This window comes from Gigantopelta aegis, chromosome 9, assembly GCF_016097555.1.
Source record: "Gigantopelta aegis isolate Gae_Host chromosome 9, Gae_host_genome, whole genome shotgun sequence".
NCBI lineage: Eukaryota > Metazoa > Mollusca > Gastropoda > Neomphalida > Peltospiridae > Gigantopelta > Gigantopelta aegis.
The window spans coordinates 44,396,453-44,409,915 of NC_054707.1; the positions used below are offsets into that span (position 1 = coordinate 44,396,453).

Genomic DNA, 13,463 nt, shown 5'->3' on the forward strand with positions numbered 1-13,463 from the left:
GGTGGTAGTAGTAGTAGCAGCAGCAGTAGTAGTAGTGGTAGTAGTGGTGGTGGTAGTAGTAGTAGTAGCAGCAGCAGTAGTAGTGGTAGTAGTGGTGGTGGTAGTAGTAGTAGCAGCAGTAGTAGTAGTAGTAGTAGTGGTAGTGGTGGTGGTGGTAGTAGTAGTAGCAGCAGTAGTAGTAATAGTAGTAGTGGTAGTAGTGGTGGTAGTAGTAGTAGTAGTAGTAACATTTGTTGTTTTTCTTCTCCCTCTTCTTATACTTCTCTTATTACAACAGGACTACAGATCACCATGTCCGTTCGAGCGTTTCGCCACCATGGAGAAAGGTCTGTGGTTTTACCTCAAGTTCACAACAGATTTAACTGGTCTGAACAGAGCATGGTACGTAGTGTCCTGTCACCGGTACACTGTGTGTACTTACCTCTAGTTTATTATTCGTACAGTTACAAATAAGAAAAGGAATAATGAACACGTGCACACAATACAGGCATTCTAAATGGATTTCTTACACACCACTTGGTGAGAACATCTTCCTTTATGTTTCATAACGGCACGGTATCATAACAGTGTTAACACATCAGCCCAGATCACCCCTGGATCGGCGTCATAGAGATGTGTATAACCAGCCTACGACTAGCTCCACCCTGATCGTACCAGCAAGATAACCTAGGTGAACCAGGTCACCAATGCCATATCATCCAATGGGTCGGAATGGTTGAATAGATCACTCCGTGACGTACAAGATAACCTGAAATTGACTTGTCGGGAGGCACAAGATAACTATTATCGCAAAGGCCGTAAATAGGTTTTCGTTGTTAAAGGCATTTAAATTTATTTTAAAACTTTTTTTTTCAGGCTATCCCTGCTATGTAAGAAATAGAATACAACATCCGTGTCCATTAGATACCATTTATCTTACAACTCGTTGTTTTAAAACGTATGCAACTAATTTTCGCACGTTAGATACATTTTAAAACAACTCGTAAGATAAATGGTATCTAACGGCTACTCATGTGGTATACTCTATATATATTCCCCGATCAATTGTCTTTTACTGCTTTCCCACAATTCCTATGAACGAAAGAATGATTTGAAAGATAACTCTTCCTGTTTTCCCAGAAACAAATTTTTAGGCCTAGTTTTGTAGAACTGAGTTATCTTTAAAGACGGCACGGTATCGTAACAGAATTTCCGTTTCGTTTCAGCCCAGATCACCCCTGGATCGGCGTCATAGAGATGTGTATAACTCAGCCTATCGCAATCTGACCAAGCAAATAGTCTACATCCACCCTAATCCAGGACCAGCAATGTAAACCAATTTCGTCATTTAGTAGCCTAAAGTATTATGTATTCAAATCTCTACACTAAATTTAACTTTATTGGCTTTCTTCCATATGCGTACAGGCTCCCATTGGTGTGTGTGTGTGTGTGTGTGTGTGTGTGTGTGTGTGTGTGTGTGTGTGTGTGTGTGTGTGTGTGTGTGTGTGTGTGTGTGTGTGTGTGTGTGTGTGTGTGTGTGTGTGTGGTGTGTGTGTGTGTGTGTGTGTGTGTGTGTGTGTGTGTGTGTGTGTGTGTGTAGGGGAGGCTGATTTTTGCCCGAATTAAATAAAAATGCCCGATTCTGGATTACAGTATTTATTCATATTAGCATTACTGTCAAACATCTATATAGGATTGTAATACATGCTGACAATGTTTCAGGCCAGCTCATTTTGCTCGAATATCTCTATTGTTTTTACCCGAATTCGAGTTGTCTCATACGCTTATGCTGAGTGGCTAGCGAGACACAGTCCAATGGTAAAGTTAAACGTGTTTTTGTTCAACGTCACTAGAGCACATTGATTTATTATTCATTGGCTATTAGATGTCAAACATTTGATAATTTTAGTCTTAGTCTTAAAGAGAAAACCCGCTAAAAATTATTAGTATCAATGGATATTTCATAAACATCACCCCGCAGACAGGCTAGTACATATCACGGCCTTTGATATACCAGTCGTGGTGCCTTGGCTGCAACGAGAAGTAGCCCAATGGGTCCACAGACGGGGATCGATCTCAAATAGACTGCACACCAAGCGAGCGCTTTACCACTGAGGTACGTCCTGCCCGTTATCGGTCTACACTACAAAGCAGACGTCGACGTGAACAAAACAGAGGGTTGTAACTAATTACCCGTCTTCGTCCCAACAATTGCACCACGACTGGTATATCTAAGCCCGTGGTATGTGCTGTCCTGTCTGTGGAAAATTGCATATAAAAGATCCCTTGCTGCTAATGCAATACTGAAGCGGGTTTCCTCTCTAAGACTATACGTCAAAATTACCAAATGTCTGACATACAATAAATGATGGTTGATAAATCAATGTGGTCTAGTGGTATCATAAAGCACAAGAAATTTAACCTTAATTGCTCCAATAACATGGATTACGGGGAGTAATTTGACATATTACCATTTTGATACGATATAAATTCACATACTAAGAAGAGCTGAAACTATTACTGGACACAGGGGAGTGGTGGATAGCTGAAACTACTCTCCTTGAACTGGACACAGGGGAGTGGTGGATAGCTGAAACTACTCTCCTTGAACTGGACACAGTGGAGTGGTGGAAAGCTGAAACTACACTCCTTGAACTAGACACAGGGGAGTGGTAGTGAGCTGAAACTACCCTCCTTGAACTAGACACAGGGGAGTGGTGGAAAGCTGAAACTACTGTCCTTGAACTAGATACAGGGGAGTGGTGGAGAGCTGAAACTACTCTCCTTGAACTAGATACAGGGGAGTGGTGGAGAGCTGAAACTACCCTCCTTGAACTAGACACAGGGGAGTGGTGGAAAGCTGAAACTACTCTCCTTGAACTAGACACAAGGGAGTGGTGGAGAGCTGAAACTACTCTCCTTGAACTAGACACAGGGGAGTGGTGGAGAGCTGAAACTATTCTCCTCGAACTAGACACAGGGGAGTGGTGGAGAGCTGAAACTACTCCCCTTGAACTAGTCACAGGGGAGTGGTGGAGAGCTCAAACTACTCTCCTTGAACTAGTCACAGGGGAGTGGTGGGTATAGTCGGTGTTAGCTCCACTTATATTGTGACGACTCTGGATTAGAGGGTGTCCTTGTAAATGATAATAACCACTAACTATCAAGGGAAAAGATCACCAACAAGATTAAAATTCAACAATATTTATTTAACAATAACCTCAAATTACATTCGCAGTTGAACTGTATGTTCACTGATTCATTTAGTAATAAAATTCACATAAATAATTGAATAAATTTAACCTTAATTGCTCCAATAACATGGATTACGGGGAGTAATTTGACATATTACCATTTTGATACGATATAAATTCACATACTAAGAAGAGCTGAAACTATTACTGGACACAGGGGAGTGGTGGATAGCTGAAACTACTCTCCTTGAACTGGACACAGGGGAGTGGTGGATAGCTGAAACTACTCTCCTTGAACTGGACACAGTGGAGTGGTGGAAAGCTGAAACTACACTCCTTGAACTAGACACAGGGGAGTGGTAGTGAGCTGAAACTACTCTCCTTGAACTGGACACAGGGGAGTGGTGGAAAGCTGAAACTACACTCCTTGAACTAGACACAGGGGAGTGGTAGTGAGCTGAAACTACTCTCCTTGAACTGGACACAGGGGAGTGGTGGAAAGCTGAAACTACACTCCTTGAACTAGACACAGGGGAGTGGTAGTGAAACTACTCTCCTTGCTGAAACTGACTACTCCTTGAACTGGACACAGTGGAGTGGTGGAAAGCTGAAACTACACTCCTTGAACTAGACACAGGGGAGTGGTAGTGAGCTGAAACTACTCTCCTTGAACTGGACACAGGGGAGTGGTGGAAAGCTGAAACTACACTCCTTGAACTAGACACAGGGGAGTGGTAGTGAGCTGAAACTACTCTCCTTGAACTGGACACAGGGGAGTGGTGGAAAGCTGAAACTACACTCCTTGAACTAGACACAAGGGAGTGATAGTGAGCTGAAACTACCCTCCTTGAACTAGACACAGGGGAGTGATAGTGAGCTGAAACTACCCTCCTTGAACTAGACACAGGGGAGTGGTGGAAAGCTGAAACTACTGTCCTTGAACTAGATACAGGGGAGTGGTGGAGAGATGAAACTACTCTCCTTGAACTAGACACAGGGGAGTGGTGGAAAGCTGAAACTACTCTCCTTGAACTAGACACAGGGGAGTGGTGGAAAGCTGAAACTACTGTCCTTGAACTAGACACAGGGGAGTGGTGGAAAGCTGAAACTACTCTCCTTGAACTAGACACAGGGGAGTGGTGGAAAGCTGAAACTACACTCCTTGAACTAGACACAGGGGAGTGGTGGAAAGCTGAAACTACTGTCCTTGAACTAGATACAGGGGAGTGGTGGAGAGCTGAAACTACTGTCCTTGAACTAGACACAGGGGAGTGGTGGAGAGCTGAAACTACTCTCCTTGAACTAGACACAGGGGAGTGGTGGAGAGCTGAAACTACTCTCCTTGAACTAGACACAGGGGAGTGGTGGAGAGCTAAAACTACTCTCCTTGAACTAGACACAGGGGAGTGGTGGAGAGCTCAAACTACTCTCCTTGAACTAGTCACAGGGGAGTGGTGGAGAGCTAAAACTACTCTCCTTGAACTAGACGCAGGGGAGTGGTGGAAAGCTAAAACTACTCCCCTTGAACTAGTCACAGGGGAGTGGTGGAGAGCTAAAACTACTCTCCTTGAACTAGTCACAGGGGAGTGGTGGGTATAGTCGGTGTTTGCTCCCCTTATATTGTGACGACCCTGGATTAGAGGGTGTCCTTGTAAATGGCCATAACCACTAACTATGAAGGCAAAAGATCACCAACAAGATTAAAATTCAACAATATTTATTTAACAATAACCTCAAATTACATTCGCAGTTGAACTGTATGTTCACTGATTCATTTAGTAATAAAATTCACATAAATGATTGAATAAATTTAACCTTAATTGCTCCAATAACATGGATTACGGGGAGTAATTTGACATATTACCATTTTGATACGATATAAATTCACATACTAAGAAGAGCTGAAACTATTACTAGACACAAGGGAGTGGTGGATAGCTGAAACTACTCTCCTTGAACTGGACACAGGGGAGTGGTAGTGAGCTGAAACTACACTCCTTGAACTAGACACAGGGGAGTGGTAGTGAGCTGAAACTACACTCCTTGAACTAGACACAGGGGAGTGGTGGAAAGCTGAAACTACACTCCTTGAACTAGACACAGGGGAGTGGTAGTGAGCTGAAACTACACTCCTTGAACTAGACACAGGGGAGTGGTAGTGAGCTGAAACTACACTCCTTGAACTGGACACAGTGGAGTGGTGGAAAGCTGAAACTACACTCCTTGAACTAGACACAGGGGAGTGGTAGTGAGCTGAAACTACACTCCTTGAACTAGACACAGTGGAGTGGTGGAGAGCTGAAACTACACTCCTTGAACTGGACACAGTGGAGTGGTGGAAAGCTGAAACTACACTCTTGAACTGGACACAGTGGAGTGGTGGAAAGCTGAAACTACTGTCCTTGAACTGGACACAGTGGAGTGGTGGAAAGCTGAAACTACTCCTTGAACTAGACACAGGGGAGTGGTAGTGAGCTGAAACTACCCTCCTTGAACTAGACACAGGGGAGTGGTGGAAAGCTGAAACTACTGTCCTTGAACTAGATACAGGGGAGTGGTGGAGAGCTGAAACTACTGTCCTTGAACTAGATATAGGGGAGTGGTGGAGAGCTGAAACTACTGTCCTTGAACTAGACACAGGGGTGTGGTGGAGAGCTGAAAGTACCCTCATTGAACTAGACACAGGGGAGTGGTGGAGAGCTGAAACTACCCTCCTTGAACTAGACACAAGGGAGTGGTGGAAAGCTGAAACTACTCTCCTTGAACTAGACACAGGGGAGTGGTGGAGAGCTCAAACTACTCTCCTCGAACTAGACACAGGGGAGTGCTGGAGAGCTCAAACTACTTTCCTTGAACTAGTCACAGGGGAGTGGTGGAGAGCTAAAACTACTCTCCTTGAACTAGACGCAGGGGAGTGGTGGAAAGCTAAAACTACTCCCCTTGAACTAGTCACAGGGGAGAGGTGGAGAGCTAAAACTACTCTCCTTGAACTAGTCACAGGGGAGAGGTGGAAAGCTAAAACTACTCCCCTTGAACTAGTCACAGGGGAGTGGTGGAGAGCTAAAACTACTCTCCTTGAACTAGTCACAGGGGAGTGGTGGGTATAGTCGGTGTTAGCTCCCCTTATATTGTGACGACCCTAGATTAGAGGGTGTCCTTGTAAATGGCCATAACCACTAACTATGAAGGCAAAAGATCACCAACAAGATTAAAATTCAACAATATTTATTTAACAATAACCTCAAATTACATTCGCAGTTGAACTGTATGTTCACTGATTCATTTAGTAATAAAATTCACATGAATAATTGAATAAATATGACTAAGTTACTTTCAGGCTGTGAAATATACGACAATTCTTAAATTACTTTAAAAGACTGAGTCTTATTCACCTGAGACAGGTAAGTTGCTCAATAATAATTATTCGTAATATACTAAGTCTCCAACGTTATGATATACACAAACTTAATTTTGGACCAAGAACATCAATATCAGCAAGAATATACACTTTAAATACTTTGTCTGGGTACACAGACCTACTTCCACTACATAGGCATCTCTCTAACTCAATCCCTCTCTATATAATATGCATTAAACTTTGCCACATAAAAACCACAACACCCGGGGCATACACCTTTTCTGTGTAATGGGTGCTGTCTATCTCCCTAAATTCTATGAATAATAAATACCGAAAATAATACCCTTTAATCTTTATTAATTATCTAATCATTAAGGTTGTGAGTTTGGTCTCTACAAGTTATCCCAATAACATACACATATGTAAAACCCGTATAATTTAGTATTCTGTTAATAAACCCAACCCACCTATCGGGGCGAACGATTGACCAAAACTGACAAATCATGTCATGTCATGTCATAGGGTTTTACGTGCACATTCAGAACAAGCTGTTGTAGCACACGCCTGTCGTGGGCACAAGAACCGGCCTTGGCCGGCTCCTCCGTCCATGACAGGAAAGGTGGGGGGAGGGGAGAGGAGGGACCGCCTGCACTGGCAGGTGCAAGGGAGCACCAGCAGCCCGATCAAATCGGTAGCAGGCGGATGGGGGTGGTGGTGGTGCTATGGAATTTGAATGGAGCAGTTCAGTGCCAAAGAGAAAAGGGTGCGCAATTTTGATTGAGGGAATTTGGCGCAATTTTGAACGGTCGGTCGAAAGGTAAATGGCCGAGCTAATATAGGTTTTGATATTAGTGAATCGAGAGTAGCTCGTTAATTTTAGACTTTTACGATGCTGTGGTGTCTCCCTAGGTTGCCCATAGGGCCCTTATAAAGGGCCTGACCGCTTCTGGTCGAGGCATCACCAAGTACCAAGTTATTACCAGCAGCAAGTATTGGGGGTTTGGGTGGGGAAGGCCGATATTCTTTTGTTCAGCTTCCCCCGGGTGCATTGCAATTGTGTACTCGGAACGGTATTCTTTTGTCCGGTTCCTTATTAGAGTACGTGCTGGGCCATTAAATGGGGGCGGGTGCATTGTTATCATTAGTCAATGCACCCTGTGTACTGATGCAGTGAGCGTGTAGTCTGTGTGTGAATCCTAGTTTTGTGTTAAGATTGTACCTAATTGTCCCCTATTCTAGTGAGTTCAACGGTCATTCATGACCACCCATCCCCCTCCGTCCTTGTATATCATTGAATACAATGACGGAGGGGGAGTTAAACTAGCCTAGCTATCTAATTTGAAGGGTTAAACCCTTATAGTGTAGGTATTGGTTTAAAAAGCCTAGTGCTTGGCATACTTAACTTTATTACCAATGCAATAAACGAAACTAACGGTGGCAAGTAGCAATTGTATACATATATGCACCAATCTAGGTATTTAGTTTGAAGAATTTTGATTCCCGCCCCCTAAATATAGGATTTTAGTAGGCTTACTTGGTTTGTCTTCAGGCTATCTGGATAGTTGGGTATCGGTTTTCCTGCATGTCTTTGCTTCTGGGACCCTAGTTGACTTACCTCTGACAAATCATTGCGGGATTCTTATTTATACCCCCGCCAAAATCCAGCAATACTGGTTAATATCCAGCACTGCAGAATTATGCATTCCGCAGAGCGAGTATGCATTCCGCAAAACGGGGTAAAATCCAGCAGTGCGGGGTACAATCCTGCATTGCAGAATTTGTAAATCCCGCAGTGCGGGTTATTTACTACTGGCTAACGTCATTAGGCCCTACAGGCCTTTATACCTTAATTACTATGCTATAGGCCTAATGGGAACGAAATAAATATAATTAAGCATATATATACAAATAAATATAAGTTCCATATCCGTTCCAAATGAGATATAAGTTACATTAGTAATATCTGAAATTACTAATATTTACCAAACTTACACAGTGTAACAGACGTCAAAAATAGCAATGACAAAAACCCGGAAGTAACTCTAAAATATCCAGAACGAGGCTCGTACAAAAGCATGGCTTCGATCTTTTTACATTTGCGGCTGTATAAAAATGCCAATTTAACAACTTAATAACACTTGACAAGGTAAGTTATCTGTGACTACTGATAATATAAAGACTAATGATTATGTGTATAAATGTTATACGATAAACAAGGCCTTGTTTTATTGACCCGGCGCATAGAATTGCGCTGTTCAATGTAAACAAATATAGACTACGATGCACGTTGGCGCTAAAACAAAACGAACTTGAATTGTAGCTTAATAATTTATAGAAAATAATTTACTGGCGATATCGTAATCCCGGATTCTCACTATATGGCGAGATCTGGACATGGTATGTATTATCCTGTATGTAGGATGGTGCATATAAAAGATCTACTGCTGCTATTCGTAAAGAATAGCCCATGGAGTGGCGGCAGCGGGTTTCGTCTCTCATTATTCGTGTGTCCTTACGCATATCTCGAAACCATAAAACCATAAATAAAAATGTGTTGAGTACGTCGATATAAAAACAGTTTTATCTTTCTTTTTGTGTGCAAGAAAGATAACGAAAAAGCGTCGTATCATTGAATGGCATTTTCTCGTTCCAACCAGTGCACCGCAACTGGACAAATGCCGTGGTATGTTTTTTTCCTGTCTGTGCAAAAGTGCATATACAAGATCCCTTGTTGCATTAGAAAAAATGTAACGGGTTTCCTCTGATGACTACATGCCAGAATTACCAAATGTTTGACATCCAATAGCCGATGATTAATTAATCGATGTGCTCTAGTGGTGTCGTTAAAAAACCCAAAACATTTACAGTAAAGACAACATATAACTATCAGTGGCAGACCATACTGACGTTTCTTTTGCTTTAGAGTGAAATCACTAGATTTTCCTAGACAGCGCGTTTCTTTAAAAAACCTTTCAAAGTTATATAATAGTATTATACATTATTTTGCCCTGTCCTGTCCTGTTCTACCGTGCTGTGCCGTGCCGTGCCGTGTTCTGCAGTGCCGTGTCGTGCCCTTCCCTGCCAACCCCTGTTCTGCCCTGTCCTGTTCTGCCGTGCCGTGTCGTGCCTTTCCCTGCCAACCCCTGTTCTGCCCTGACCTGTTCTGCCCTGTCCTGTTCTGCCCTGACCTGTCCTGCCGTGCCGTGCCGTGCCGTGCCCTTCCCTGCCAACCCCTGTTCTGCCCTGACCTGTTCTGCCGTGCCGTGCCGAGCCGTGCCATGCCGTGCCGTGCCGTGCCGTGCTGTGCCGTGCCCTGCCTTGTCTTCTCCTGTCTCGACTGGGATGATGGAGTTTGAGACGGAGTCAATAATTATACCACGGTTATTTTCAGTCAGAGAAAGGGCAAATACGGCGCAGATTGGCGACACATCCGGCAGAGCGTCCAACCCACCGGTGCCGTGATAACCTCCCTCAATGGTAAGATCAGTTACATTAGCTTTTCCCATTCCAGGCATTGTATTCATACAGGGAAAGGTTATCGTTGTGTTCTTGGGAAGTGCAAGTAAAATGATTCATCACATGGTCGTACATTCGGGGCGGGTGGGGCTGGTGGGCTAGAGGGTGTAGTTGTCGTCCCCAGTAAAGTGCAAGAACGTGCCTAAAGGTAGTACTAAACCAAGTAACGTCCAGCTGGGTCAAAGTTCGAGGTGCACCGATTTTTTTATAGAGAAATAAACACCACAAGTCTTGTGATTGATGATAAATGTGTGTGTTGGTTGTAAAAAAAATAGTTTCATCTGGGTAAAAAAATGTATGCAATTTTATTTCATCTAGTACCACTGTGTCAAGTAGCCTTGTTCTTGAAACATGTATGGGGTACCTGTGAAAAAAGTACTCGAATTTTGTGCGGAACGAGGGTAGTCATAGACGCTACCCATTATCTCAGAAATGAACAGCTTGATCCCCAATGTTTTTTGATTCGCTTTAAGGGTGAGGGGTGGTAGTATTTAAATTCATGGCGTGTATGTCGATTGATACGCTGCAGGTAGGAGTTTTAGCCACACATGATACTATTAACGTGGTAGTATACACCCTATAATGTCTTGTTTTTAATGCATAGTTACCTTTATTCGAATTAAGCGGAATGAAAACAAGGTAACGTGATTTTGATTGACGATTTTGCGTGTTTTAGAGTCAAACAATGTATGTTTTGACTGGTGTTTTTGCGTGTTTCAGGTAACGTTAAACTATATGATGCTGACAAGTTTACCGACGCTCTTCAGCACGGGTGTCTACACAGACCACACCTGGAAAGTGTCTCGTACATTCCAGGGGGAAACACGTGGCGCGGGGGGAGTAGCACCATCAGACCACACCTGGAAAGCGTCGCGTACATTCCAAGGGGAAATACTCGCAACGTCTTCAGCCTACAGCCAAGTACGTCTGTTGATCAATGTACTACTACTACTACTACTACTACTACTACTACTACTACTACTACTACTACTACTACTACTACTACTACTACTACTACTACTACTACTACTACTGCTACTACTACTACTACTACTACTACTACTACTACTACTACTACTACTACTACTACTACTACTACTACTACTACTACTACTACTGCTACTACTACTACTACTACTACTACTACTACTACTACTACTACTACTACTACTACTACTACTACTACTACTACTACTACTACTACTACTACTGCTACTACTACTACTACTACTACTACTACTACTACTACTACTACTACTACTACTACTGCTACTGCTACTACTACTACTACTGCTGCTGCTGCTGCTGCTGCTGCTACTACTACTACCACCACTACTACTACTACTACTACTGCCACCACTACTACTACTACTACTACTACTACTACTGTGACCGCTACTAGTACTGCTGCTACTGCTACTACTGCTACTGCTACTACTGCTACTGCTACTACTACTGCTGCTACTACTGCTACTGCTACTACTGCTGCTGCTACTACTACTACTACTACTACTACTACTACTACTACTACTACTACTACTACTACTGCTGCTGCTGCTGCAACTAACTACTACTACTACTACTACTACTGCTACTGCTACTACTGCTACTAACTACTACTATTACTACTACTACTACTACTACTACTGCTACTACTACTGCTGCTGTGGCTGCTATTACTACTACTACTACTACCACCACCACTACTACTACTGCGACTGCTACTAGTACTGCTACTGCTGCTATTACTACTACTACTACCTACTACCACCACTACTACTACTACTACTACTACTACTAGTACTACTACTACTACTACTACTACTACTACTACTACTACTACTACTACTACTACTACTACTACTGTAGCTGCTGCTGCTGCTGCTGCTACTACTACTACTACTACTACCTACTACTACTACTACTACTACTACTACTACTACTACTACTACTACTACTACTACTACTACTATTACTATTACTAAACACTGTTCTAATTTACAAGTAATAGTTTTCCTGTTGTGTTTTACAGGTATACCATTTGATGAATCACATGACGATTTTGTTCGTAGGAAGCTGAGTTTACAACTGCCATATAAATATAAAGGTCTTTATAGATACAAATAACTGTTTAAAATGATAAATGCGCTTAAATTATCTTTATTTAAACATTAAAGAACATGCGGTTGAAACCATAATGTTTATTGCAATGCAACGTTTGTTTTTAATTTATAATTAAGAAAATGTTTTGCATATGACTGACTTGTTATATAGAGAATAATATATGAGTGGCCGTTAGATAGATATTTTAAAATGTATCTAACGAGCGAAAGCGAGTTTGATACGTTTTTAAATAACGAGTTGTAAGATAAATGGTATCTAACGGACATGAATGTATTGTTCTATTTCTTACATATCGTAAAACCCCCCCAGGTTTTAAGCACATTTTAACATATTTTTTGATTAAAAGTTATTTACAGCCCTTGCACATACGCGTCATAGACAAATGATTGTTAGGTTAACTATATGTCACAGTGTAATCGATCGTGCAGTTTTTTCATTTGATGTATGGCATTGATGACCTTGTCATCACCTAGAGCAGTCAGTCGTATGTCTTGAAATTGTTAACACACGTACATGTATAAACAAGTATGAAATATATAATATTTGTTCATTTATCATGTAATAAAATTTGTTGCAATAAACTAACTGAACATATTAACGTGTTTCTTTTACTTGTTTTGTTTCTAATTTAAGCTGAATGAAACAATAAAAGGTGTTTGTTTTAAGTCGGTTTGTTTATTTTGTGTAACGACACCACTAGAGTACAATGATTTATTAATCGTCGGCTATTGGATGTAAAATTTCTAGTCATTTTGACATATTGTCTCAAGGAGGAAATCCGCTACTTTTTTCCATTAGTAGCAAGGGATCTGTTATATGCACCATCCCTCAGACAGGATAGCACGTACCACGGCCTTTGATATACCAGTCGTGGTGCACAGGCCGGAACGAGAAATAGCCCAATGGGCCTACCGACGGGAATCGATTCCAGAACGACTGCGGATCAAGCGAGCGTTTTAGCACTGGGCTACGTACCGCTTCCTGTTTTAAAATACTCAGAACACTAAAGTTATATCCTAACCGGCCGCGAGCGAGGCGAACGATTATTTTAGAAATCATTGCTTTTCAACTGCCGCACATTCCCAGTCTGGAGGTCGACGCGGTAAAACGTGTTTGTTTCGCTCGTGCACACTGCACGTGCTTTCGTGTGCTCGACTTGGGGATCCTTCATTTCGTTGTTTTTGTCAGCGAAATGAAGTTTTCTACTGGGATGTATGCGGCCATTGGAACTGATTGAACGCTGGAACGCTTCTCGTTTCGACAGCCTGCACCACCAGGTTGGATTCTTTTTT

General features: G+C 42.3%; 1 protein-coding gene across 1 annotated transcript in view; it reads left to right on the top strand.

The window, feature by feature from the left end:
- Positions 1-12,385, top strand: part of LOC121381827 — a 15,753-nt gene extending 3,368 nt beyond the window's left edge. Inside the window, exons 2-6 of the mRNA XM_041511188.1 lie at positions 278-381; positions 1,206-1,309; positions 9,923-10,008; positions 10,768-10,968; positions 12,080-12,385. Of these exons, the coding sequence (XP_041367122.1) occupies positions 292-381; positions 1,206-1,309; positions 9,923-10,008; positions 10,768-10,968; positions 12,080-12,174 (576 nt within the window). The 5' untranslated portion in view covers positions 278-291 and the 3' untranslated portion in view covers positions 12,175-12,385. The remainder of the gene's footprint in view (positions 1-277; positions 382-1,205; positions 1,310-9,922; positions 10,009-10,767; positions 10,969-12,079) is intronic.
- Positions 12,386-13,463: the final 1,078 nt, after the last annotated feature.